The sequence below is a fragment of the Vicugna pacos genome, chromosome 31, assembly GCF_048564905.1.
Source record: "Vicugna pacos chromosome 31, VicPac4, whole genome shotgun sequence".
Classification (NCBI taxonomy): Eukaryota; Metazoa; Chordata; class Mammalia; order Artiodactyla; family Camelidae; genus Vicugna; species Vicugna pacos.
Window position 1 is genome coordinate 20,169,794 of NC_133017.1, and position 27,686 is coordinate 20,197,479.

The 27,686-nt window shown below is 44.6% G+C and overlaps 1 protein-coding gene and 1 long non-coding RNA gene across 5 annotated transcripts; one reads left to right on the top strand and one right to left on the bottom strand.

Moving 5' to 3' along the window:
* On the bottom strand, nt 1-3,856 carry LOC140690686 (uncharacterized). Its single transcript, XR_012065947.1, has 2 exons — nt 3,804-3,856; nt 1-211 (listed from the first exon to the last, which is right to left on the bottom strand). It is a non-coding gene; the product is annotated as an uncharacterized lncRNA (long non-coding RNA).
* STC1 (stanniocalcin 1) lies at nt 3,703-27,675 on the top strand. Of its 4 annotated transcripts, none has more exons than XR_012065945.1 (6): nt 3,714-4,038; nt 6,093-6,235; nt 6,896-7,107; nt 12,997-13,214; nt 18,978-19,070; nt 27,648-27,675. XR_012065945.1 is itself a non-coding variant. In XM_006203222.4 (4 exons), exons 1-4 carry the CDS (start codon nt 3,921-3,923, stop codon nt 13,265-13,267), a joined length of 744 nt encoding a protein of 247 aa, XP_006203284.1. In that variant the 5' UTR covers nt 3,703-3,920; the 3' UTR covers nt 13,268-16,112. The 4 variants fall into 4 exon arrangements, 2 of the variants coding, with proteins under 2 accessions (XP_006203284.1, XP_072808687.1); XR_012065946.1 differs by having other exon boundaries at nt 18,981-19,070; XM_006203222.4 differs by lacking the exons at nt 18,978-19,070; nt 27,648-27,675 and having other exon boundaries at nt 3,703-4,038; nt 12,997-16,112.
* The last annotated feature ends 11 nt before the right edge of the window (nt 27,676-27,686 follow it).

Here is a 27,686-nt window from a genome sequence, read left to right on the forward strand (position 1 = left end):
TGCACAGAAAACCTGGTATCTTTATAGAAGGATGAAAGAACTCCGGCCCTGAATCTTTCTCATTTTCCTCCTCTCCTTCTTTTTCTTGAGGTCAGGAAGGCATGAATCAACAGTCCAACAGAGCAGTCAGGCTTAAAGTTCCCACTGAAGAATGACGATGACGCTCCAACTTGGGTCACCATGTCACACCAACCTCGATGAGTCTGGCACCCTGTTAATAACAAAAGAAACATTTACCAAGAAACCATGCTCCTGGGCTGCTCTTCCCAAAAGGCACAGAGTCACTCCCTGCTCAGTTCTAAGCTGCCAAATCCAACAAAGCCCCAGAGATCTTTGACTTAATCTTCTCATTGAACCCATGCCAGCCTCGCACGGGCAAAGTCAGGGCACCACCACCCAGCCCTGCGTGTTGGCAGCTTCCCCCACCTGCTCCTTTGCACTTTCCCTGCTCGGGGGCAATGGCAAAGGCTCCCCTCCCCAATCCCAGCCACTGCACCTGGGAGCACCTCCAACTCCCGCAGCAGCAGCTGGCCTTGGGGAGGCTCCCATCTACCGCAAGCACATGAGTCCTCTTGTTCGGTAAGTTACTACCTTAACAGAATGTCAGAAAGTGCCTGCCTAACGGAAATGCTGGTAGTCTCGTCAACTAAAAATCACAACCAGTAAATGCAGAAGGGAAGACCCTGATGTACATTATGTCCATTATTATTAATCTGGGAGAAAGATTTTTTTTTCCAATTAAGTACTTAGGATAATTGATCATTTCCATTGTATTTAAAAGACCTCTCATAATTTCCCCTCTTCCTTCCCTACTGCTACCATGGTTGCCCGGGACCTCATCAACACAAAGGGATGCTACCAACGAGTCTTACCACCTCCGCTCTTTTCTTCCTCCAAATTATCATAAATATAATCAAAAGATCTTCCCCAAACACTAATTTCCACACATTTAACAATCCCTGCTCAAGAACCCTTGACTCTCTGTTGCTTCCAACATAAAATTCAAAATTTAAGATCTGATATTCAAACTCCCTTATATTCTCTCATATCCTAGGAGACGTTACCAAGGAGCAGGACATGACCTCCGGTGTCCCCAAGGCCCTTCTATCATTGCCATATCAAAGGTCAAGACAAGAGCTCAGTGTTGCGGACATTCAGATGTCCTTGAACTCTGGGGAAGGAACTTTACATTGGGCATTTCTACTTAAGCTTCAGCTCCCGCCTTTGAAGTTCTCAAATGCACTGATGCGCTAGTTGTGCATGAACCAATATGGCTGCCCACTATTGGATTTCTTCAGATGACAGCTCATCCGGGTCACTGTGAGACACTTCACACATCCAGCTAGGATCCTCCAGGCACATGACAGTGAGTGAAATAAGGAGGAACAATAAATCAACATCAGGGAAAACACAAAACACATCCTGACCTGTGTGAGACAGTCTGTTCTGGCAGGGAAAAGAATGTGGACGGTGGGAAGTAAGTCATCACCCTACAAAGCCAGTAGGTCAACCCAGGGGAATTCTAACAAGAGACACAGCACTGCCTTTAGCAACAACAGCAGCAACATAGCTAAGAAGGTAGAGAATGCTGAGGGCCAGAAATCAAAATCCTTGGGAAGAACATGCCTGTATCATTCCTCTTGTTCTCCTTCTAGAAGAGAACACTGAACTACGACGTCACAGTGCCATATGTCTACCACTCCTGCCTAAAGCAATAAACACAACCTTTGAGCTTTCCAGAACACAAACATTTAAACAAATGGAATAGCACAGCTTTTTCCTAAATTCTTAAAAATCAGAAATAGTATTTCACATCTTTCCTGCGCTGACCCTTCCATGAAGCCCGCCCCACGCCTGCAGCCAGTGTTGACCGTGCCCCTCTCCTGCCAGGCAAGGGCCTGATGGCCTGAAACTTTAGGAAATATGACTGGGCTTGACCTTCTTCCCAACTTGACTACAAGCTCCCCGATGACAAGAATCGTCCCTTTTCCTCCTTCCATCTCTCTTCCCTTTGACCCTCCCTGACTCATCCCCTAGCTCCCAGCCTAGAAGGTACTTGAGAAATACCAATACTGTCAATCAACACGCACATATTATTTAATAGAAATTTGAAGATTCCTTTTCTTTTCATTAGATACTCCCTCTGTCCTTTATTTCCTCTATCCCTTTTTCCAGCAAACTTCATGCTTCCCAGACAACCATTTTTTGCAAGGGAATCGATAATCACTCCCCAAGCTCACTCCTCACACACACATAGAGCTGATTCTTGGTTGGTGGCTGGTAGACTTGGTGTTCTGTCTTCAGTCTTCATTTAAAGATTGGAGGATTTAAACTGAAGCCACTGGCTCTGTTTCCTTGCAAGATCATCTTGCCCCTGTCAGTATGAATCTCCAACCGCCCTTTCTCAGTTACCTCCCCCAAATGTTTAGAGGTTGTCTTTCTTAATCCCTTTGCTTCAACCCAGCCCTAAATGACCACCTTTCTACCCTCAATTCTTGCCTAGATTATTAGCCTCCTTCACAAGTTAGGGGCAAGTCTCCGTGTTGCCTGCAGCCCACTTATAAAAAATATGAGCTTCTACCCTAGGCATGTTTGTAATGTTCTGTAATTTTCTTATTATGTCTAGAGCTTATCATTCCTCTCTCCTACACATTCTGGTCTTCTCTCACCCCTTTTCCCTGTCCGCCCCCTTACACCCCCCACCCCCGACAAGAGATGAACTGGTTTGCCAGCCGGTTTACTCTTGCTTTGGTCAGCTTATTGTTTCAACCTAATTGCAAAGTTACAGGGCTTGAATACACAGTTTATTAATTTCGAGGCATTCACGATGTCTCCCTGTTGAGTGTAGTGTGTGTAGGTGCGCATGTGTGTACCTATGGCAACTAACACTCTTGGAGTTTGCAGTCCAGCTGGTAACTAAAAAGATGGAGTCGAGGTTAATTTGTGCTACTAGAGAATCATGGTGTTAGAGGCATTAGGAATTCTAGACTCTGATTTCGGCATTTTACAGACTTGAAAACAGGTAGCCCAAGGTCAAAAAAACTTGACCAGGGTCACAGAGCCAATCAACAGAGGGACTGGGGCCACACTGTCATATCCCAATCCATCAGGACCCTTCCACTCCTATATGTCCCTTCTCAAGGACGTCCACATACAACCAAAATGCCTCCCAGACCTGTGAACACACATATGCTGAGAAGATGGGGAGGTACTGTGCATGTAGCTTACAACCCAGAGAATGTGCTGTTAACATAGCAGTAAAACTACTATAATGAGGTCAATTAGAATCCAGAGAGACCACACTACTTCTCCTGCCTCCGCTGCCTATTCCTCCCCATATCACCTTTTAAAAAAAGGAGAAAAAGAAAAAAAGAAAGGTGGCTAGATTCCCCAAAGCACCCTGTTGAGATACCCACATGACTTCCCTTTGGTTTGATCAATACAAAGTTATCCCTTAGTTCTGTGAAAATAGCTTGTCCACACATCTGTGCACACACAGTCACATACGCATATAAAACATTGGCAGCAGGTACTTTTAATTTGCTGGAAAATATTTCTAAGAAGTCAAACGGCTCCAGCCCAATGAGCATGCCCTCCGATTGGCTGGCCAGACCAGTTGAGGGACCTGATTGGTCCCTGATCCTCAGGACCGATAAGAACGGCTATAAAATCCCTGGGTGCAGCTCTTGGGCCCCCAGTTTGCAAAAGCCAGAGGTGCAAGAAGCAGCGACTGCAGCAGCAGCAGCAAAAGCGTCAGCAGAAGCAGCAGCAGCAGCAACAAAAAGCCCTCATCAGATCCTCACCTAGGCTCTCCGTGTATCCAGATCCACATCTTCACTCAAGCCGGGAGAGGGAAAGAGGAAAGGGGGGGAGGAAAAAAAAAAAAAAAACCCAACAACTTAGCGGAAACTTCTCAGAGAATGCTCCAAAACTCAGCAGTGCTTCTGGTGCTGGTGATCAGTGCTTCTGCAACCCATGAGGCGGAGCAGAATGATTCTGTGAGCCCCAGGAAATCCCGGGTGGCAGCTCAGAACTCAGGTAAGCGGCAAACCCGGGACCGGTTTCTCCCCCCAAAGAGCTGTCCTCATTTGCCTCTCGCTTTTGCAACTGTGTCTGTGACGGCTGATCTTGATAATAAACGTGCTTCATGCCTGGTGGCAATAAACTGCCAATGTAATCCAGTAGCCTTAGGAAGTGGGGCTCCTTTGTTTAATAAATTGCATGCAACTAACGAAGAAGCTAAGCGCTCTGCTGAGGGTATTTCATTGCATAAGCCTAGCCTGATTGCCTGAAATCTGGCACGTACCCTCTTGGGGGGAGGGCGGGGAGGGGGCGGGGGAAAGGCTTGAACGTTGGCATGCTTCAAAGCACTCTCTATACTTCCCAGAAGCTGGAGCTGATCTTAAGGTGAGACGTGACTTGTCTGATGCGGTCCCTCCTCCTTCACCCTTAAGACCCTATAACTTGACTTCCCTGCCCCTTCAGAGAACGCAGAGGAAGCTCCCTCTGCGGACTGATTTACGGAGCCATAGTCCTCAAGTCTGACAAATCCAGGGCAGATTCAGAGGAAACCCTACACATCCCACCCCCCACCCGCCTCGACACTGCTCCTTCTGTCCCTCCCGGCTCTCTCGGGCTCCATTCAGTCCCCATGCAGCCCCGTGGCCAGAGAGCCCCTGGAAAAAAAGAGTATTTGTGAAACGTAGCGGCAATTTCTCCAAGGGGGAGGTCTCGCTCTCGTCCTGACCCCGGGAGCAGTTAATTGTGTGTTATCTTGGCCTCTAAGGGAAAAGAGTCCTTAGGAAGCCGGCATGGATACCTCTGCCTTTCGACTACACTTGTGCTGCTCACTCCCCTCCCATTCTTGCCCTCTGTCCCCCAACTGTCAGCAAAGATGGGTTCGCAGGTGTCCAAATGCTGCAGACGCCGCTCCCCTCGGAAGAGCACAGGTCCCTGCCGAGAGGAGAGCTTTGCTTCACTTCCTTTTGTACTTAGTTGCTATAGAGATGCAGTGATTCACAATGCGAGCTTGCCTAAAACAATAGCAATCCTAATGCATATTAAAACTGCTTAAAGCAAAGTTATAATTTGAACCCGTGGAAATATATAATTAGGGAAATGACTTGTAACATCCCAGAGGCTGCGGGTGGGGGGAGGGGGAGGGGGAGGGGCCGCCCAACCGAACCGTGCTTTTGATCTCAGCGGAGAACCCTACGGTATGAAGGCTGCAGATCGTTTCTTGCCGAGCTGCCTGCCAGAACACCCCCCTTCTGTAGGAGAGAAATTACTTTTATGGAAGATCTTATCCAGAACGTAGAAAGCCTCATGCAAGTTCTTTGCGGTTTTCTTCCAGTCTTGCACAAGGGGTGCCTTGGCCTTGTTACTCTACACCTGTGTTTCTCTTTAAAAAAAAAAAAAGAAAAAGAAAAAATGTCTTTTAATATGAGAGAGATTATGCATACCTCTAAGCACTGTCCTATAGTGGGGGGTTGGGATGGAACAGGAACAGATCAGATTTCTCCCTGCCAATACGAAGGTAAGTTAAAGGCCCTAAATCAGAAGGATCTCCAAGTGGACCCCTGGCCAATTCTTCTCTGCCATTTAGACTAAAATTCCATCCTGATTAGTCCAGAGTATATTTTTCCAAAGCCAAATGGACTCCCTGGCCCTTCCTCCTCCTAAATTGGACCATCAGCCCCTGACTTCTGCCTCCCCACGCTTTCAGGCTTCAAGTGATGCCCTTTGATTCTGCAGGGCTGCTTCCGAGCGCCATGCATCCCGCAGACTCCAACCTTACTCTTCCGGCCGCCGACACTGTGTGTGATGGTGAGGCCAAGAGAATGCATCTCATAGGGAAGACACATTCCCTCTCCTCCATGGCCTCTGGTTCTTCTAAGCAAAAGGGATCCACCTCTCCCCTCTCTTCCTCGCCCTCACCCCGCTCTGAATGGATCTGTCTGCTCGCCCCATCACACGACTTCTCGGATAAGTTCTTCTGACCCCTTGTCCTTGAATTTTGCCACCCCACCAACTTGATCCCTCCAAAGCGCCCTCACTGTGTGACCCAGATTGGATGCATTTGTCTCTTTCAGCCGAAGTGATTCGCTGCCTCAATAGTGCTCTGCAGGTTGGCTGTGGAGCTTTTGCATGCCTGGAAAACTCCACCTGTGACACGGATGGGATGTACGACATCTGTAAATCCTTCCTGTACAGCGCTGCTAAATTCGACACTCAGGTAAGAAGACCTTGACCCTTGCTCCCACTGACTGCTTGTCTTTAACAGTGTATTAGACTATTGTTCTTAAGAACCAGCATTGTTGGGAACGGCTCTCGGCTTCTCAGCCTCCCCATTCTAAATTCTCATCTCCAACATGTGTGTACACACTCACTTTCGGCCAGGAAATAGGTTCTATATAAGACTCCACCCACGTAATGCACCATTGTAACATGCTGACAGAGGCTGTCTTGTAAGGGGAGGGGTGATGAGCAGAAAATCTTTGCCTCTTCAAGAGGAAATAAAAATGTTCTTCTAACAAAGAAGTTCATACTGTACGACCGAGCATACTAGCTTGTGATTTGAGTTAGCAACTCTCAGTCTTGAGAATCCAAAGCCATATTATGGCTATTTTTAGGCTGAAGGGTGCTTGATTAAGGCTCCTCTCTTTTTCTCGTCTCATTTCATTTCTATGGGGCTTGATTCTCAAGGGAGTCTAAGAGAGTAGGGACTTTTTTGTGTATCCAGGGTGCAGCAGACAGTTTTCCCATTGCAAGGACATGCAGATGGCTGTGATCTCAGTGCCAAGACGAGCCCCCTTAAGCTCCACCTATTCGATGCCCTGTCCTCTCTAGTGTCAATTCCAGCTAAAGCTTTTCCTCCTACCCGCTTCCTCGGCAGGGAAAAGCATTTGTCAAAGAGAGCTTAAAGTGCATCGCCAACGGGGTCACCTCCAAGGTCTTCCTCGCCATTCGGAGGTGCTCCACTTTCCAGAGGATGATTGCTGAGGTGCAGGAGGAGTGTTACAGCAAGCTGAACGTGTGTAGCATCGCCAAGCGCAACCCGGAAGCCATCACCGAAGTCGTCCAGCTCCCCAATCACTTCTCCAACAGGTACAAAACGAGTCCACTTTTGGGCAATTAGCAGGGGAGGGGGGAGTGGTTGGCTGGCAGAGCCAGCCACGGAAAGGGGGTTAAATTGCCACAGTCATGCTCTTATTTTAGCTTGCAGTCTTCCCAGCGTTTGCAGGGAAAAAAAGCTATGTTTGTGATTGGTTGTGACAGCTTAAGCAGCCTGGATTTTTTTTTTTTCACACTGTTATAGGAAAAGTCTTTCCATGCAGTTAATAGAAAACTTCATCTGCAGAATCCCTGGGTGCATTTTCTTTGTCAGTTTCCTTCCATAAGCCTAAAGGGAACTGTGAAGTTTACGGAAATGAGCTTTTGAGATGTCAAATTTGGCTGAAATCATGACTCTGCACAGCACAGTTGGCCATTAGAAAACCCTTGGTCAAATGTCATAATGCAGACTTTTAAAACTGCATGTATTTTGAGTCAGTCCTCAGGCCAATCAGATATTTCACTCGATAGCCCAGAGCAAGCCATCTCCCTTAGCTGGGACTCCGGTTTCCTTTGTGCAAAATGAAATGGCTGGACTAGATGAGTCTCATGTTCCCTTCCAGTTCTGTGTTATCCCATCCTCCTAGTCCAAGAATTCCTGGAGTGATGATCTGGTGACTACCTGGGTCACGTTCTCATCTTGTATTCTAAAATGATCTAAAGCCACTGAGCTGGTAATATCTGAGCATCGTGCCTTTCTGTGGCCCTGCCCCACCGTCTTTACCAGCCAGGAGTGAACACGTAATAAGTGAGATGACAGGCATCCTCATTCCATGGCCTAGAAAGTTTCCCGGTAAGACCTGGGCTGCCCCATCTGTGATGGAGTTCAGAGAGGTGCTGTCAGGGCTGGCATGGCGGCACGGCAGGAGTGGTCCAGACTGGTCACATTCAGCTACTGTGATGTTCCTACTCTTAGTCCTGAAGGGCTGTGATTCTTTGACTCTCCAGCCAAATTCTCAAAGATCAGACTTACCTGATAAATTTCCTAGCCAGGTGCTGTCACCCTTCTTCACATAGTGGTGACAGCCTAGTCCTTCTGGGGCTTACCAGTGAGTTAGTCATGTACATACGTGCAGCTGGAAAACGGGGAAGTAGTTCCTCCTTTGGGAAAGGTTGAGGCCTCTGACATTAAACTTTGTGAATTTCTGATTCACTCTTAACTACAGATCAGTGCTCTTCAGACCCTCATGTCAGTTTGTAAAACTCGTCTGTGCTCCTTGGAAGTGGCTGTCATGGTCCTAACTGATTTTCTCAAAACAGGAAAATCAAATCCAGCATTTATCTCAAATGGCCTGTGTCTTTAACATTGACCTTGGTCTTAATATTCTCTTAGGAAGAATCTTATTACATCTGGAGAGAGAGAAAAAAAAAAAACAAAAAAAACACCTGGCTGATTGTTGGAGACTCCTTTCAACCTAAGAAAAAGAAATAAAGATTCCTAGGTTTGACAGGAGCTAAGGACAAAGGATGTGCTTGTGAGCTAGCCTGGGGGGGTGGATGTTAGCAAAGTCATTATGATAGCGTTAGATCTTTAAGGATCCAGTGACCATTCATGATCTGTACTAAGGCATGTAACCAGTTTTGAGATGCTATTGATGCCTCTATTTCAACTGAGGTAGCATCTTCCATTATGATGGGAGCGGTCCTGCAGAAGGGAATATATGGAGATTCCGGAATCGTGATGCTTACCTAAGAAGAGACAGGTTATAGGAGGTTCTAATCAAGCCAATATTCCTTTCCATAAGTGCCTTGTTTTCACCACTTTTAGAAAATGGTCACAAGAAGTCTTATTATCTCCCTCTCTCATCGTAAAGGAATCACACTTATTACGAAAGTGAGGGAAACGATCCTCTCTTGAAGTCCAGAATATTCCATGCACCTCTTACCTTTCTCCAGTTACTTCCCTTCAGCTGGCTAATATTATTCCTGCCCAGGACTGGAGATTTCCGGCTCCAGGCTGGGCTTGATTTGCTCTATTTAAGCTCCTCGCTCTCCTGAAACATCCTGCTTTCCCAGCCTCTGTCCCACCAGAGATACGCGCTAAGTTGTGCCAATTGGCACAGAATTGTGAAAGGAAGTAGTTACAGGTTCATTCCGCCTTCCTGTGACTTATCTAGCATGAGATTCGGGCCTGGGAGAATCCAAAAGCCTGTGACTGGACCAGGAGCCAGAACAGGGAGGTTTTCCGTGACAGAAATGGTCTTGGAGGAGACAGGGTAGCCGAACTGCCCCTCTGGCTGAATCTACAAACTAGACCTTCAATCGTGAGGGAAGCAGGCAAAGCTGATCAGGCCACCGGGCAGTGTGAGGCTTGGGAAGAACTGAGACCAATCCAGATCCAGAGCGGGAAACCTGACGAAGCTTTCAACTCTCTAGGGCATGGATGGGGAACAGGAAACAGAAGAATAATATTGATCAAGGGAAACAAAGGACTATTTATAAACCCTCACACAGAGCGTTCCTAGGCAGTGTGTGTGTATTTGGGTAAGCATGGCTGAAACAGTACCTACGGACAATATCTGATCTTATTCTTTACCAAGAAAAAAAGAAAAAGAAAAGAAGTCAGGGATGGGATTTTCAGGGGGGGAAGAAAGAAACATGCTTTCAAAGATCCTTCCAGGTTGGGTGACCAGAACACTTAGCCCACCAAGTCTTTGCAACACACTCCACTCCCCTCCATAAACATAAAGCAACGAATCTTCTTAATTAGTAACCCTTCCTGTAAAAGATGGGCCTTAAACAGAGCTGCACTGATTTTTGTTAAATTGAGGAGGAACAGAGGTATCGAATCTCTAGAAGCATAGAATGTCACAGCTGGAAATGACCATAAAGTTTATCTAGACTAACTGCTCAATTTTACTGATTAAAGAGCAGAGGACCAGAGAGAGGACTGACCTGCTGAAGGTCACACAGCCCTTGAGTGACAGAGTCGGGCCTAGAACTCATGCAGCCCTGAGCCAAGCTATTTGATTTCTACTTCGAAAATGGCAGCCAGTAATACCGGTAGGAAATTGCCGGCATCCAAATATGGAATGCCAATACGCCCCACCTGGCAATCAACAATTAAATCTGTGTACATTCCTTCCCCAAAAGAAAGCACATCTCACCAACAGCTATAGTAACATTGACACTTGGTCCAAGACAGTGATCAAGAAATACATGACAATTGCTAAGTCAACTTTTGCTGGAGACACAATCTCTTCAGTAATCTCCCTGAGGGGCTTAGAGATAAGAAAGGTCTGTCTCATTAACCCACACAATCCCAGAGGTCAAGGCCATGTTCCAGCCCTTAATGGAGAGGCACGGGGTTAACCTATTCCTCACTCAGGCAAACAGTGTTGACGCCAAGGCAGCCCGAAAGGTTTCCCACACGTCGGGGAGCTGCTGCTGGAGCCAGAGATATTTTCTACGCCAAGGAGCTCTCTTAGTCTGCCCTTGCTGTGAGCAAAGGTAAGGGTAGATTTAGGGGGAGTCACTAAGAACAGTCAAGCTGGCAGGAGTCATTCTCAAGAAGCACCAAGGACAGGTGGTTCATCAGAGCCAGCAGAGAGAGCAAGAGTAAGGGCAGGTGCTCTCAGAGATGGAGAGGAGGCGCTTTGACAAAGTGGGGCCAGAGGAATGTGTCTGGCCTCAAAGAGGTGAAGCTAGTTACAGAAGCTTCGTTTCCTTTTTAGTGCTAGACTTCTTCATCCAGGCCAGAGCTTTCAATGTTGGTCTAAGGAAAGGCTATCTTTCCCAGCCCATTTGGAACATCATTTGGTGTGAACAGTTCTTTCTAGAAGTAGAAAGATTCACTTCTAAGTTACGGAGTTCTTGTTGGGGGGCAGGAAGGCAAGGGGTCAGAAAACCTCGTTCTCTAGGATCTAATCAGCCTGTGAAACAGACACGGAGATCCAGGGAGCCACGTCCTAGCAGAGTCCAGGCGTTAAGAGATGCCTGAGGATTTATGTGTGTGTGTGTAGATGTCTGAAGCTGTTGGTACAGAGTTTATTCTCAGTTTTTCCAAAACCATTTTCCTCCCTATTTCCCCATCCAAGTGGGATCTGCTTTGATTCATGTGCTCTATAATTCCAAAGGGTTGGAAAATGTGTTCCTGTGCCAGGGAATCCCAATTTTAACAACGGCTGGATATAATCCTCCCTCCCGGGAAGGGTAGAGCCAGGACTGTGTCCAGGATCCAGACTCAGCATTGTTCCCTCCGTCCCCAGCTTCGCGCTGCTCCCTCACAGAAGGCGGGTGGCTGGGCATCAGCATCACACTCCACTCCATTAACTGTCCATCCTTGAAAGGACCTCTCTGGGGGGTTAAGTTATTCTGGAAAGATGTTTGATCCTGTCCTCTGTGAGGTGAGTTAAAAATAAACAGGTTTCTTTTCATGAAAGATCTTGTGGCCCAGCGGTCCTCGGCCTCCTCCGACCAAAGGGTCTCTCCACATAAACACTGCAGATCACCGTCGTCAGGAGAGTCTCCAATTAGTGAACACAGAGCTCGTGGGTTTTGACAACTGCCGGCTCACGAAGGAGCAAATGCATCCCACCTCACATTGGAAAGTACCTAACCAGTCTTCCCAAAGAATAGGACGAGCAATTTATATGCATTAAACATTAGACAGTTTAATGCTTTCTGAGCATAACATTTAGCTGCAGTGTTCAGGATACTTAAAGAACTTGCTCCAAAGATGAAGGTAGTGTTATCCACAAGGCTTTTTTTTTTTTTTTGGTAAAACTTAACCAGAAGATCTACAGATAATTTTTCTTTGGGGAATTGTTACTTACTGGAGAGAACTCTATTTTGAAAGCTGCATTTCCTCAGTGGCCACAAAATAAATCAACAAATCGATAGTGAGTGGGCAACATAGCCTCATGACACTGGTCCATGAAGGATGCAAAGAATAAGGACACACACCCTGCCTTTGATAAGTTTACAGTCTCATCAGGGAAACAAAAGTATCAATGAATCGTCAAACGCTGACCTGTGTGACAGTAATCAAATATCTATAAAAACATCCCCAAAATGAGGAGGCCAGCAAAAGCTAGAGCAGTGAGAGAGGCTTCTTGGAATTACTGAAGCATGAAGCATTAAGGATCACCAGTCTTTCCATTTAAATACCCCATCACCTGGCATTTGGCCCTCTGACTGCAAAGATACCTCTACAGGAAGACTGAAAAGGGGGCCAGGCAGTATTTTCAGAGAGGCTAGCCGAGTGTATGAGAGGGAACTTAGATTGAGTAGAAAAATACATGACACTGAAGACAGATCTCCTTGAAAAACAGAAGTGCAGTCAGAATGCGTACTCACAGGGACACACACCTGCACACACACCCCCAAGACAAAGGAAAATGGCAGAAGCATCAAAATAACTGCAAGTGGCCACCTTCGTGTGACTAATATGTCATTAGACATATTAATGACGATTAAAATGGGACAAGTGTTGCTCACTATTTGACTAAGTCCTGCTTCTACCACTAGCCCATTGTGTCACCTCGGACAAGGCATTCAGTTCTCCCACCTTAGTTTCTTCTCTACAAACTGAGATGATGGAGTGGTCATTAAATCTTCTCCGCAATTCCATCTAGCTCCATGATTCTCAGTTCCCCCAAATTTTAGACATCGCCATGAGTCTCCTCTTCGAAGTATGACCTCACTCTTCTGAGCTCTACACATGAACATGGCGCTCTCTTGCATTGAGTGGTCCATCCAGGAAGTACCTACACTCACGCTAAGAAGACACTGCAGAAAGGTTCAAAGCCAAAGCTGGTGCACCCTTTGTGTTTGATTGGTCTGGCCGTTCGGGATGGGTGTTGGCTGGAGCTGGGAGGAAAGCCTGGGTCTGGCCTTGTGCTCATGGAATGACCGTTGCTTATCTTCTCTTTGCCAATGCAGATACTATAACAGGCTTGTCCGGAGCCTACTGGAATGCGATGAAGACACCGTCAGCACAATCAGAGACAGCCTGATGGAGAAAATTGGGCCCAACATGGCCAGCCTCTTTCACATCCTGCAGACAGACCACTGTGCCCACACACACCAGCGAGCTGACTTCAACAGGAGGCGCGCCAACGAGCCACAGAAGCTGAAAGTCCTCCTCAGGAACCTCCGAGGTGAGGTGGCCTCTCCCTCCCACATCAAACGCACCTCCCACGAGAGTGCATAATCGGGGAGAGGTAGTCACAGCCTCACCAAACTACTATCATTTTAAGGGTGTTCACGCACCAACTTTGAGTGTACTGTGCCTGGTTTGATTTTTTTTTTTAAGTAGTTCCTATTTTCTATCCCCGTTAAAGAAAATTGCATGAAACTAGGCTTCTGTAATCAATCTCTCGACATTCTGCGATGATGGCATTCCCACAAACGGAACATGTGTGATCTTTCTGCCTCTCCTCAGGAGAACGTAGCCTCTTTTGTCACTTTCCTCCACCATGTCTTTCCCCAGCTCCCCTCCAACAACTCTCAAACACAGAACATTCATGGAACTCCCCAGTCATTGTAATCTGAAGACGTGGAGCCCTTTAGAATGGTTGCCCCAGTAGAGTTAGCAGATAAGAAGCAACTTAATTTAAATGCATGTCTTAAACACTCATAAAGATGTTAAATGGAATTCGTGTTATGAATCTGTGCTGGCCATGGACGAATATGAATGTCATATTTGAATTTTTGATCTCTCATGAGCTAGTGTCTTACGGTCTTGATCCTCCAATGTCTAATTTCCTTCCCAAGACATTTACCAAATTGCTCAAGCCTGGCTCTCCACCCAGACTTTGAGCCTGCATCTTCTTGCATCTAGCGAAAAACAGAAAGCTAACATCTCTATGTACTGTAACTGCTCAGAGCTTTAAAAGTATCTTTAACAATTGTCTTAAAACCAGAGAATCTTAAGGTCTAACTGTGGAATATAAATAGGTGAAAAACTAATGTACTGTACATAAATTCCAGAGGACTCTGCTTAAGCAAAGCAGTATATAATAACTTTATTGCATATAGATTTAGTTTTGTAACTTAGCTTTATTTTTCTTTTCCTGGGAATGGAATAACTATCTCACTTCCAGATATCCACATAAATGCTCCTTGTGGCCTTTTTTATAACTAAGGGGGTAGAAGTAGTTTTATTCAACATCAAAACTTAAGATGGGCCTGTATGAGATAGGAAAAACCAACAGGTTTCTCTGAAGGACCCCAGGCAAGATGTTAATCTCCCAGCCCACCTCAACCCAGAGGCTACTCTTGACTTAGACCTATCCTGCAACAGCTCTGTCACATCCAACTGAGAATTACAGGAACCAAAAAGAGCATCTCTTTGGGCTTGGACCACCTAGAATGTGATAAGGCCTGCTAAACCTTGGGACGTGGCAGTTTTCCACTCACCACCTTTCATCAGAGCCTGGAACTCCTGGCAACCTGATGATGGGGTGGGAGACTTTCCAGTAACTCAATCAGGAATGAGTCAATCAGCCTTTGGGTCTTTAGTTCGGGGGACTTGGGGCTGAGGGGGTATAAATAACCCTGGGCGGTCCAGCCTTAATAGACTCCTCTTACATTTCTGTCCTGTAGCACGCTGCCTGCCAAAGTAGTCCTGGCAGCTGGGCCATCTCTGTAGGATTGCAAAACAAGAAAAAAGAAAAAAATGAAAAAAAAACTGAAAGAGAGGGAAAAAGAAAAAAGCTGGCGATTTGATCGTTTCTGCCGTGATGTTTACAAGATGGCGACCACCAAAGCCAAATGACTAACCTATCTATGAACAACAGTAGTTTCTCAGGGTTACTGTCCTTGAACCCAACAGTCCCTTAGGAGCATCACTGCCCACCAAAGGTCAATGTCGAGAGAGGAAGAGGGAGGAGGGGTAGGACTGCAAGGGCCACTCCAAACTCGCTTAGGTAGAAACCATTGGTGCTTGACTCTCACTAGGCTAAACTCAAGATTTGACCAAATCGAGTGATAGGGATCCTGGTGGGAGGAGGGCGGGCACATCTCCAGAAAAAACGAAAAGCAATACAACTTTACCACAAAGCCTTTAAAACCAGTAACGTGCTGCTCAAGGACCAAGAGCAAATGCAGCAGACCCAGCAGCAGAACAGGCGTTGCTGCCTTTGTCCCCACACAGCCTCTGAGCGTGCTGACATCAGATTGTTAAGAGCATTTTTATACTCAGAACTGTCCCATCTCCAGGTCCCCAAACATATGGACACTGCCTTAGCCTCTTGGAAATCAGGTAGACCACTCTCTAAGTTGACTTCTCCTCTCCCTCCCTCGCCCATCCCTCACCCCCAGGCAAGGCTGGCTTCTCCAAACCAGAAAAGCTATCAAAGTGTGTGTCTTTTTCCATTTTGCAAACCCACTAAGCCAGGACCCCAATGCGACAAGTAGTTCACGAGTATTTCTAGCAAAATTCTCTCTTACTTCCTTACAGCAGATTCTCTCTCTCTCTCTCTTTTTTTTTTTTTTGCTGTGACCTCTTCAAACCGTGGTACCCCCCTTTTCTCCCCACAATAATATTTATATATGTATCTACAATACATATACCTACACATATGGAAAGAAGCAGTTCTCACAATGTTGCTAGTGTTTGCATCTTTTTTCCCCATCCTCCTCCCTCCAACTTCCCCTTCAACTTCCAAAGCTTCGTCTTGTGTTTGCTGCACAGAGTGATTCGGGGGCTGACCTAGACCAGTTTGCATGATTCTTCTATTGTGATTTGGTTGCACTTTAGACATTTTTGTGCCATTATATTTGCATTATGTATTTATAATTTAAATGATATTTAGGTTTTTGGCTGAGTACTGGAATAAACAGTGAGCATATCTGGTATATGTCATTATTTATTGTTAAATTACATTTTTAAGCTCCATGTGCATATAAAAGTTATGAAACATATCATGGTAATGACAGATGCAAGTTATTTTATTTGCTTATTTTTATAATTAAAGATGCCATAGCATAATATGAAGCCTTTGGTGAATTCCTTCTGAGATAAAAAATAATAAAGTGTTACGTTTTATTGGGTTTTTTTTCCCCAATGTCTTTCATTGTTATTCTTTAAAAACTTCTGGAATGAGACTTTCTGAACATGAAGTTAATGGCTCATTAGTTTCTTTAAAGTCACTAATTAAGCACCAATATGTAAATGAATACAGTGTAAATCAACATTTTCCAAATTTCCTTACAGCCATTTAGTGGCTTCCATTACCCTCGCAGTAAAATTGCAACCCAAACTCCTTACAACCCTAGAAGCTTTGTGGTCTGACACTGCTCAGCTCTCCAGCCTCAAGACTCCCCGTTCCTTCTGTTCTGTGAACTCTAAGCTCCATCCAGGAAGGAGTTCTGGGAAGGACAATACCCTCTCTTCCTTCCACGCCTTTATTCATGCTGTTTCCACTTTCTAGAAGACCTTGCCCTCCACCCTTTGCCCAGACGGGAAGAATCTCTGTTCATCAGTGCGTTCCCAGCACTGGAAAAGCACCCAGGTGGCAGGATACCCTCAATACTCGAAATCAGTAACTTAGAAAGAGTCGGAAGAGAGAAATCAGTGTGGCAAAGGAGGCAGATAGCTCTGTGGTGATGAGGCTCCAGCTCCGCGGTCCGACTTTCAAAACTTGAATTCTGGCTCGGCCATTTACTAACGGCACGATGTCAAGATAAGTTACTTAACGTCAAAATATATCAGTTTCTTCCCCTGTAAAATGAGCAGAGTGATAACTATCCACAGGGCTGTTAGAAGGAGATAAAATAAGTGAAGTGCATACAACATGTTCAGGACACAGTAACATAACAGTGTCAGCCCTTATCGTCACAAGTAGAGGGGACGAGGACAAGAGAAGAGGAATCTCCGTCTCGGAAGACGGGGAGACAATTCACAGCAGAATGACTTGTAACTGGTCTCGAAGGAAGATTCCAAGCACAGAAAACGGGGACTTGTGTAGTTGTTTCAAGGAGAGGTCTTACATAGTGGTTTTTTTTTTTAAATAGTGGACTTTCTCCATATCTTAAATTCAAATGGGAACATGTTTCTCAATATCATTCATTTCTAGCTCCAAATCTCATTTTCCCAAGTTCAGATATACACCAGACGCTAACAAATACTACAAGAATTGTCCCTCTGAGGCCAAAAATGCATTGCATTTGCTTTTCTCTAACTTGGCCAAGGAAAGAGTACACTTATTTCATTATGACCCTTTATCCTTAATCATGTTCTATCAGTATCTGTTTGTGCAGAGAGGCTGTACACTACACTATAGTTGAGTGTTTAAGAACTTAGACCTGGGATTTCCAGGAACCAAGTTCAAGTTCTAGTTTCCCAGTTTCCTCTGTGGCCTTGGGCCAAGTGTCTGACATCATCACACCTTGATTTTTTCATCTATGGCAACATTCCAATGAAATCAAGATAAATAATAGCTCCCACCACCAAGAGCAATCATGAGCATTTAACGAGTTGTATATAAAGCACTTAAAACAGTGTCTAGCACATAACAAGCATCCCAAAGTAACATTTGTTGAGCACTCAACACACGTAACCATTACCATATACACAAATTGTATTAAATCGACATTAGGTTCTCCCACCCCCAACATGAGTCTCGGGTACCATTTTGGATGAAGGTTCTTGCTCTTTTTCCTTTTGTCGATCACTCAGTGCTACTGCTTAATCAAGACTTCATGAATCTGAATGATAACTTATTACTACCTACCAGAAATGCATCCCATCACCAGGCTTAAGAAATAAAATAGCACAGACAGAATTGCCTCTTGTGTGTGCCTCCCTGGACCCATTCATACATTAACAGCCGTGACAAAAATGTTTCCAAAAGCCATGGCTTAAAAGGACAGAATCTCTTAACTATTGAAATACGCTTTAAATATTTCTATCAGCCTTTTCAAAAACGGGCATAAAAAGATCATGACATGGTTTGTGAATCTGTGCTACAAGAGAAGGAAAAAGTCAGGTCATTCCTCCCATGGGTCTTACCTGAGTGCCTTAAGATCTATCGGTGTGGCTTCTGATTTACTGTGCGTACAAATCACCTAGGAATCCCGCTTAAATGATTCAGTACCTCTGGGTGGGGCCGAAGAATCTGCATTTCTAACATGCTCCCAGGCGATGCTGATACTGAAGCTGATGCTCCACGAAAGATAATCTGAACAACGAGGTCCCAGAGTTTGGACATAATTGAATCAACTCTTCAATCCTAGAGACCTCCACACAGCCACACAAGGATGTTGCTAAAGAACAAATACAATTATCTCACTTCCTTGCTTTAGTAGCTCCCCTCCGCCTAGAGGGGAAACGTGAAGCATCTTGACTTCACAGTTAAGCCCTTGAAAACCTGAACCTTTCCTTCCAGCCTGCATTTTGTTAATGCGAACTTCTTATTCTTCCCCAAAAGATGCCATGACCTTTTCTGCCTCATTACATTCACATATTACCTTTGCACCTATCATTCCAGCTGATGAATATTCTTCTCCTCAAACTTCTTTTCATTCGCCAAAATCCGTATCACCTGGGAAGCCTTCCCAGTGTACCCAAGCTTGTAGCAAATTGTGCTGAAGGCTGGGAGCAAAGAGAGAACTTGTCATCTTTGTATTCCCGGTGCTTAACACAAAGCCAGCATGTGCTAAGCATTAGTGAGTAGGGGAAGGAAGGAAGGAAGGAAGGAATGAAGGAAGGAAGGAAGGAAGGAAGGAAGGAAGGAAGGAAGGGAGGGAGGGAGGGAGGAAGGAAGGAAGGGAGGGAGGGAGGGAGGGAGGGAGGGAGGAAGGAAGGAAGGAAGGAAGGAAGGAAAGGAGGGAAGGAGGGAAGGAGGGAGGAAGGAAGGAACGGAGGGAGAGAGGGCTACTTTTGACTACCAACAACTAATCCATGACTCTTTCTCCAGTAGGATGCTGAAGACCCAGCAGAATAGCAGGATATTCTGGAGAGTGGAGGGCATGTCGCCATGCTGAGTGGAGAAACTAGTTCCAGGCGCTATGTGGGTACCCTTAAGTCTGCCAGCATGTAACACCACATAGTTTTATATCTTTCGAGCACTAGCTTTGATAAAAGCATACATTTGCTGTTCCTTTTTCCTGATAACCTGACCAACAAAACACTCATCAACAAACGTGTTTAGATATTTGCTAAGTCTGTGCAAGGCATCGTACTGGAGAGCTGGAACATGGAAAGAGTATGACCACTTGCAATTCAAACTGCATCATGCTTCCATGTGTCCTTAGCTATTTTGTCATGGAGTTATTTTTATAATACCCTTCAGTTCACAATTTTTCTTCTCCATATTCAAGCTGTGCCATAGACTGTGTTCCCCATGGTCCTTTGATTTTCTTCCACCCCCAAGGAAGAATTTGAGGACCAGAATGAGACACTGGCTGAGCCCACCCTACCACTCTACTGTAAAATATGGAGAGCAACACACATCACTCCACTTTGCAAATGACTAATTGAAGTCCAATTATTGGATTAGTATTTTCTGAGGACCTATGTGTTATTTGACACTGTACCTGGAGGCAGCATGCAGCAGGCTAAGTTGAGTGCTCACTAATTCAGACCCTTGCTGGCCAATTAAATGCGTCTCTGCTCCCCACTCTGCACTAAGGGGTTTGTGGCTTCCAGTTGAGGATAGAATGCTATCCTCAACTCTAACACAATTAAATCACACTGCAGGTGTACTCTGCTGTAGGAAAACCAGATACAGTCTATGTCCCACAAGGGACTGTGGGTGTTTCCAACATTTGGTCGAAATCTTGGAACCAGTTCCAGTGACAGTCTGCTCACCTGTCTTGGGATTTCTTGGAAGCACAGTCATTCCAGGCCATGGCTCACTCTTTCCACGCTGGCCTGAGCTCCAACTCTCCCCACTCCCTATCCATCAGGAGACTGCTGGGAGTCATTAAGTGGAAATCTGGCAGTTTGTTAATCACTCCATGCCTTATATCCTGGTCATTCAAAGACATCACTCAAGATCTAAGCCTCTCTGACATCTAGCATCCTCCTATCTGGACACTTCCGTATTGCTTTATGTCTTTCCTTCCTGAGTCAACTGCTCTCCTCCTTCCAAACTCTGCCCATTCCAAGTTAAATACAGTCTACTGTATCTTCATCCTGTCTTTCTCTCTTTTTATATCCCCTCCAGTTTCTGTCTTAACTGAAACCTGGTTCCTCAAAGCACATTGTTCCTTGCAATCTTCCCAGATCTTTGCTTATTCTCCCAAATTGCAAGGTTGGAAAGTGGGACCCACATGCCTTTCTTCCAACACTGCTTCAGAGTATGGCTCTGCTCCTGTTCTATAAAGATTCTGACCAGTTGAGGCTTAGGCTGCTAAGGCCTAAATATTTGTGTCCCCTCCGCCACCCCCACAAAATTCATATGCTGAAATCCTAACCCTGAAAGGTGATAGTATTAGGAGGTATAGCCTCTGAGAGGTGATTAGGTCATGAGGGTGGAGCCTCCATGAATGGGATGAGTGCCCTTATAAAAGAGACCTGCAACAGCTTCCTTGCTCCTTCCACCATGTGAGGACACAATGAGAAGAAGATGGCCATCTATGAACTAGGAAGCAACCCCTCACCAGATACCAAATCTTCCAAGTGCCTTGATCTTGGACTTGCAGCTTCCAAAACTGTGAGAAATGAATTTCTGTTGTTTTTAAGCCACCCAGCATGTGGTGTTCTGTTACAGCAGCCTCACCTGACTGTGCCACGTCCCTTCTCTATCACAGTTACCCAGCCCACATTACCTCGGCACGGTATGGACAAGGGTTACTCCTCTCATTTATTGGTGATACTGGTAACAAGCTCATGGTTTTCCTTTTCATTCTCCAGCCACATCTGGAAAAAGATTCAAGATTCATGGGAATGCTTTGTCCACCGTTCAAACTCTTCATTCTTCCTCAGCTCTACCCCTTACTCACACTCGGGAATCAAAAGGCACACAGCAGGATGACTGAGTATGATTTACAATGACTGGCCGTTGTCCATGTCAGACCAGTTAAATACGTTGAACATGACCCTTTTCTGAAAATGGTACAATTCTGAAACCTTAAATTCCAAATCTCTGCTTCCGGCCGCAATGTCTTTCCGTTACAGCTCTCCTATGCATTTATTTGCACTACACCAGTCCTTTAACTTTTCCCCAACCTCCAAGCCCTTGACCCATCTCCATTCTCCTGGTCTTTCAGCCCCTCTCCTGTCATCATCCTCTCCCTGCCCAGCCTTGAACCCATGGTTAATTTCACTTCAACCATGCAATTGCTTTGCCCTCAAATAGCTTGCCCCATCAATCTTCTGTCACAGTCAACTGGAAAAAAAACCCAAACCTGAAGTCTGTCCTCTCAGCTAGAGGGAAAAAAATCATAAAGCCTTGCACAGATATAAGGTCAATTAAAATTGTCAGCTCCAAGCTCAGCAGGACCCTCAGTGCTGCCTGGGCATCTTCTTATCCATCTCTGTTCAGCTCCCTTTTCTATTCTCCATAGCAACAACTAAAACCTCCAATCCAAACCTCCCATCTGACCACCTCTCTTCTAACACCAAGCAGAAAATCTTGCCTCTTACTGCACAGACAAAATAGAAATCGTCACATGGAAAATCCCTCAAGTCCTTGCCACCACACCCATTTATACTATGCTTACTTACTCATCCTGCCACAAAAGGTGTAGAATCTCTCTTCCTGACTCAGAAGAATGAGTGCTCCTGAGTCCCAGACACCAACCATTTCTCCCCCCTCATCTCAGGTGTTCCCCTGTCTCCTACATCAGCAGCCTCTCCCTCTCTGCCTCCTCCCAGTGCCAGCTGGTCTTTCAGTGACCACCCCATCTCTCTCATCTCTACAATCAATCTTTTAAAAAAAGATATCTGCATTTATAGCCATCATTTCCTCATCTCCCATTTACCTCTTTAGAATCTGGCATCCACCTCCATTGAAATGGCTCTAAACTAGGTCAAAATATCTCTTGCTGCTAAGTCCAAAATCCTTATCTTCTGTGATTAAGCGATACCACTTGGCACTGATAAACATTCCATTCTCCTTAAAAGGTCTTCAGTGACAGAAGTTTTTCTTTCTCTAAATGCTCCATCTCAGTCTACTTCTTTCCACCCCTTAAATATTGGAAATCCTCAGCTTTCCATCCTGACCCCTCTTTTCTTCTCATTCTGTATACTCCTCTTTGAAACTATCCTCTACTCCCATATTTCAATTGTTTTATATGTGTTAATAACGCCAAAGCTCTGTATTTTCCTTGAAAACTCTATTGAGCTTCAGATCCACATATCCAACAAGATACTTCCACTTTGATATATGATAGCCACCAAGAGCATAACAGATCCAAAACTGAATTCTCCAAATGCCTTCATCCACAAAGAAACTTGTTCCTCTTCCTCATTCCCAAACTCACTGAAGACACCTCCATCCACCCCAAATATATAAGTACCATCTTTGACTCCTCTCTCCTCATCCCGCTCAGCAAATATTAACCATTCACTTTCTCCCTATTATTTCTCTAATCTGTCCATTTATCCACGTTCACATCGCTACCATCTTAGTTTAAGCCCTGTTCTCAAGAGTCTCCTAAACTCTCAGACTCCAGTAATGCTCTGCCTTTGCCCCCAAATTCATGCCTTACTTTAGAGCCAGAAGACTCTTTCCAGAGAGTAAATCTGATTTCATCACTCCACTGCTTGAAAATTATCAATGGCAAGCCTAAAACCTCAGAAAAAGTTGCATGCTGCTTAGTATGCAATATAAGGTGCTAGATAATCTAGCTGCTTCTTACTCCTCTGCCTCATCTCCTGATAACCAATTCAACCCCTTTCTGGCCTCTCTCCCTGTGAGCTCCAGCCACGCATGTTGTGTATGCAATTCCATTTACCTTGCTCTCCTTGACCTTTGTTAGTGCTACTGCATTAACGATGCAATAACACTTTGCTAGTACTATTCCATCACACACACACACACACATACACACACACTTTCATGTCTGGCCAACTGCTATTCATCCTCTGAGGCTCAGTGAAATCATCCCTTCCTACAGGAAGCCATCTACAACTACCTGAGACAGTTTGGTCCCCTTTTTAGTGTTTCCAAAGCTTCTAGTGCTTATTTCTCTATTGGAGAATTTAAATTACCTTAGACTTGTTTTCCTTCCCTCACTAGACTGTCTGTTCACTGAGAGCCAGGTCAGTGTCATTTTCCAAAACTGTATGCCAACTGTCAAGCACAGTGCCTGGCACTTAATAGATACTCAATAAATACCTGTTTAATTTAATTGAACAAGAATGTGGCATAGTTAAGTTAATTAAAAGTGGTCATTCTTTCTCCAAGAGATTTGGCTCTGGGACAACAGCACAACACATGTGAGACCCACAAATGGCTCTTAGCATCTATAAGCATTAAGACTCTGGTAGGTAAAGTGGCAAAGGAAATAAAAGCAAGTTCCCAAAGAACAAATGCAATTGGCCATTTCAGGTGCAAAAGGTTCAGGATGTGCACTTGGACACCTATCTAACCGGAAGGATTCTGTAAATAACAATTTCCAATGTTTATCAGAGAAGAAGACAAAATTCTCAAACACTACTGGTAGTAATGCAAAATGGAGCACCTTTTTGGTGACTATTTTATCAATGCTTGTCCAAGGACTTGAAGTTTTTCAAAGGCTTTAAACTCAAAATTCCACATACGAAAATGTTCTATGAGAAAATATCTACATACAACATTTTACTATGGAGATAGCTATTACAAAAACTTTTCTGTTACCAAATAAACAAAAATAATGTGTATGTCCAGTAGTATATTGATGAAAGCAATTGTGATGAAATCATAATGTCATTAAAAAGGATACAAAGCATATTTACAGACAAAGGAAAAAAAATCAAAATACATAAGTAAAAAAAAAACTTAGAAAAATTCATGTACAACATGATTTTATTTTTATTAAAATATGTAGATATGTGTATATATACACACATAGATGTGCATATATAAGACTAGAAGTTTATGTAATAAAATGTGGATAATGATTATGTTTGTTTCATAGCTTTACTTGGATTTTTGGCTTTGTTTTTTGGAGGTTTTTCTGTATTTTTGTATTTTTGCGAGGTACTGTTCTTATTATAGGACAAAGCAAAATTTTAAAGAATCAGAATCAAAAAGTAGGTCTTAAACAGTCACGTATTACTGTGAAACTACCCTATTTTGAACTTAAAGTGTCCAAAATATCGATACCATAGTCTCACCATATTATATATTTATCATATTTGTAATTAAATATATTTATATAAAAGTCCTCTTTAAAGTAGCACACTCCCTTGTCATATTTGATCACCAGCTGTTCACAAACACATCCAATGATTTTAATTGAAGAAATCCATGTCTTTTCCAAGAAAACTGCGGAATCACACAACTCAAGGTTAAGGCAGTTTATACATCGCACGGCCTCATTGTCCAGCTCCTACCAAGCGCCAGGCGCTATGCGCATCACAGTCCAGGACTAACAGTACCTTTCACCTCTACAAAGTGATAACAGTTGGTGGGTTTTTTTCCTTATTGTTTTAAGGAAAAACACTCCCTACCAGGGAACAAATATGCTGTCCTTTCCACTTGAGGATGAAGCCATCAGGATGGCACATACTTCGAGCTGTTTTCCAAATGGAAAAATAGGTTCACACCTGACCGTGGCCCCCTCCTCACTGCCCCTTTGGCTCTGTGACCAAACCATTTGCAAGGTAGCTCCCTGTAGGGGGCATTCTGTCTGTGCTTAGGAACCAGAGCAAAATCAGCTGTCACACTTTTGACCAAACCCATTCCTCTGTCCTCATTATTCTAATGAATAACAAACTATTCTAACATTCTAATGAATTGAAAGCACTTGCCTCATCAGACTCCAGAGGGCAAGCCGCAGACCTGGAAGTGAAGTGGTACAGAACCCAAAGCCACTCTGCGACAAACGATCAGAAACAAAGCACGAGGGCCTTCAACCCCTAAATCAGGAGGCGTGGTTTGGTAAGCAGGTTATGCAGTCAATGAAGGACATTGGGAATCTGCACATCTCATAAAATCTTGGCTATAAGAACTACTCCTACACCCAAAAGAGCTACTCCTACCACATCCCCACCCCATCCATCTTTCAGGAACATTCAATCTCCAACAACAAGAAATAAAATGGTAAGCCCGGGATTCAGGGCAAAGAAATGGATTTAGTGATGGTGCCTTGCCCTAAGGCTTCTGCCAGTTGCTTTAAGGCCCACCTTCCCAGCTCTGCTTCACCTCTCCTGGCCTGCAAGAGCCTTGCTCTGCCAGCACATGCCCTTGACCTCGGGCTCAATGGCTCTGGCATTTGTGTGTATAATCTTCAGTCCAACTTCTGTTGAACGCTCTGACCCTTCTCCACAAGTCCTGCTGGGCTCCAAAGGAGGCCAGTCCTGATCATCTTTACTGTCGATTCTCTTCGCTGACTTACTACCCGCCTCCCCTGTTCTCCTGGAAGATCAACACATTACATAACTGGGCTTCTGAATCCTGTCTGAACAATGGCAGACTCAGTAGACTCAGAGAGAGGAAATGATCTCCCTGTAAAATAAATTCACAGGGCCATTTAACAGAGTAGCTGAAGGGGCCTGGCTGAGAGCCGGCACCTACTGCAGCCAAAACCTAGTCTCCCCTTATCTTCCCTTTTGTTCCACTTTCTTTTCAGTTAAGGTTAATGTCCTGAGCCTTTCAAAACAGGTGACTCTAGCTATGTTAATAAAGCAAGGTGTGATAGCATCTTCCGTGACTTCAGATGTCAAACACTGAGAAGAAGAGGGAAAAGTACTTTTAAATAACTATATCCTCTTAATGACATTCCAAGAGAGACTACTTATCTTGATTTTAATTTTTCAGTCTCCTTTCATCTCTTCCTCTAAAAATATGGCTCAGAGAAAGATCACCCATGAAGCACTTACTGGAAAGACATCATTGACATTTATTGGGAGCTGGAAGGAGGATGGGGCAGATTAAGGGCAAGGACTGGAGTGGGGTAAAAGTGACAACGGTACCTAATGAGAATACGCTGTGTGTTTTATAAGCCCAGACACAATTCATAAACACAGACTTGAAAAAATTCAAATTTTAAAGTTATTTGGCAAATCATGGCCTGAAATTCACCTCTGAGTTTCTTCTGAATAAAGAGCTAAGCAAGCAAAATGCTTAGCGTAGAAAAACTTCCAGAGAGACTGTTTAGCTTACTTAGGAAATAAAACTGTTTCCAGTCCCCAAAGAAGCTCTGACTTGAAACAAATCATTCTCACCTGTGGCTTTAAAGATCTATTCGCCAACAGGATGACATTTCCCAATGTATGAACGTCAGACTTCTAGAAACTTCAGTGTTAATGTTTTTCAGAGTGAATGATCCATCAGTTGCCTGTATCAACTCACCTGGGGTTCTAGGCAGCTCTAGGTTCCACTTCTCCTTCGCTTTCCATCATCCCAGCCCCTTCTCTAACAAATCTTCTGAATCAAAATCTCTGCTGACTCAGAATTAGAGTTTGGGGTCTAGAAGTACTTCCAGCCCCAGGGCATTTCTGGCAGGTGGTCAGGAAGATTTTGACCTATAACAGGCTTGGATCCAGGGACTCGGCTAAAGATAGAATTGAAGAATCCTGGATATCCAATATCAGGCACTGAAGTATTGGTACCTAGACAATGATCAGTAGCACTTTGAGTTACTAAAGAGAAAAGACGGAATCTGATGAAGGGTCTACAGTAAATGCAAGGGGAAAACGTAGGAATCAAAGAGCAGGGACAATGATCTCATTTTGTCAGCAGAGGTTTAAGTCCTAAGATGGAAATCCTGGAACAAAGAATGGAACCCAGAGGCAGAACAGGCAGTCAGTAAATACAGAAAGAGCTGTAGTTAGCAGCAAAATGGATCTGCCAGGATGCTAAGCTCTTCTAAGGAAGGAGTTTGTGACAAGGCACCTTTGTTCTTGAGCTGGAACATGACATGTCCTCATCTGATTAAGAAGAGCAAATGAGTACTAATTAAGAGCCCAAGCTACTCCCAACATCAGGTCTCCCTGAACTCAAAATAAATCAGGAGTTTCCATAACAATGCCTCGTGTTAAAGACACAAGGCCCCCAACGGCTAGAATTCATCATCACAGGCAAGGAGGAGGAGGAAAACAAGGCACTTGGGTAGGGAAGGAGCTGACATCACTTTACATCAGCAGGCTGAGTTTTAACAAGAGCAAGAAAACTCATCATTAGCCCAGTGTGCAAGTTCTGTCACTCAAGACCCTCGAGCCTGGGCCTAGGGGAACAGGTGCATCCGTGGAGGAAGCATTCCCAGTGCTCAGCATTAGGCACCTGACCAGGCAAGAGCTGGACCAGAAACAGGAGCCTTCCCCTCTCTCTGGCTTTCTCCAGCCTCCCTAAGCGAACCAGCACCTCAGACAGCATGAAATGACATAAAATCCACATTTTTGAGAACATACTAGGGACACTGTGCCGGCTACTTTCACATGTACTATTTAATAGTCCCAACACTGAGAAGTAAATTATGTTATCCTTACTTTACAGAAAAGAAAAAGCGAAGTCCAGAGAAGTTAAGGGATCTGT

Excerpts from the sequence above, each read along its gene's own strand:
- STC1 (XM_006203222.4), top strand. The coding sequence starts at position 3,921 with ATGCTCCAAAACTCAGCAGTGCTTCTGGTGCTGGTGATCAGTGCTTCT. Across the intron at positions 6,236-6,895 it reads CTGCTAAATTCGACACTCAG|GGAAAAGCATTTGTCAAAGA; the intron begins GTAAGAAGACCT and ends CTTCCTCGGCAG. Across the intron at positions 7,108-12,996 it reads CCCAATCACTTCTCCAACAG|ATACTATAACAGGCTTGTCC; the intron begins GTACAAAACGAG and ends TTGCCAATGCAG.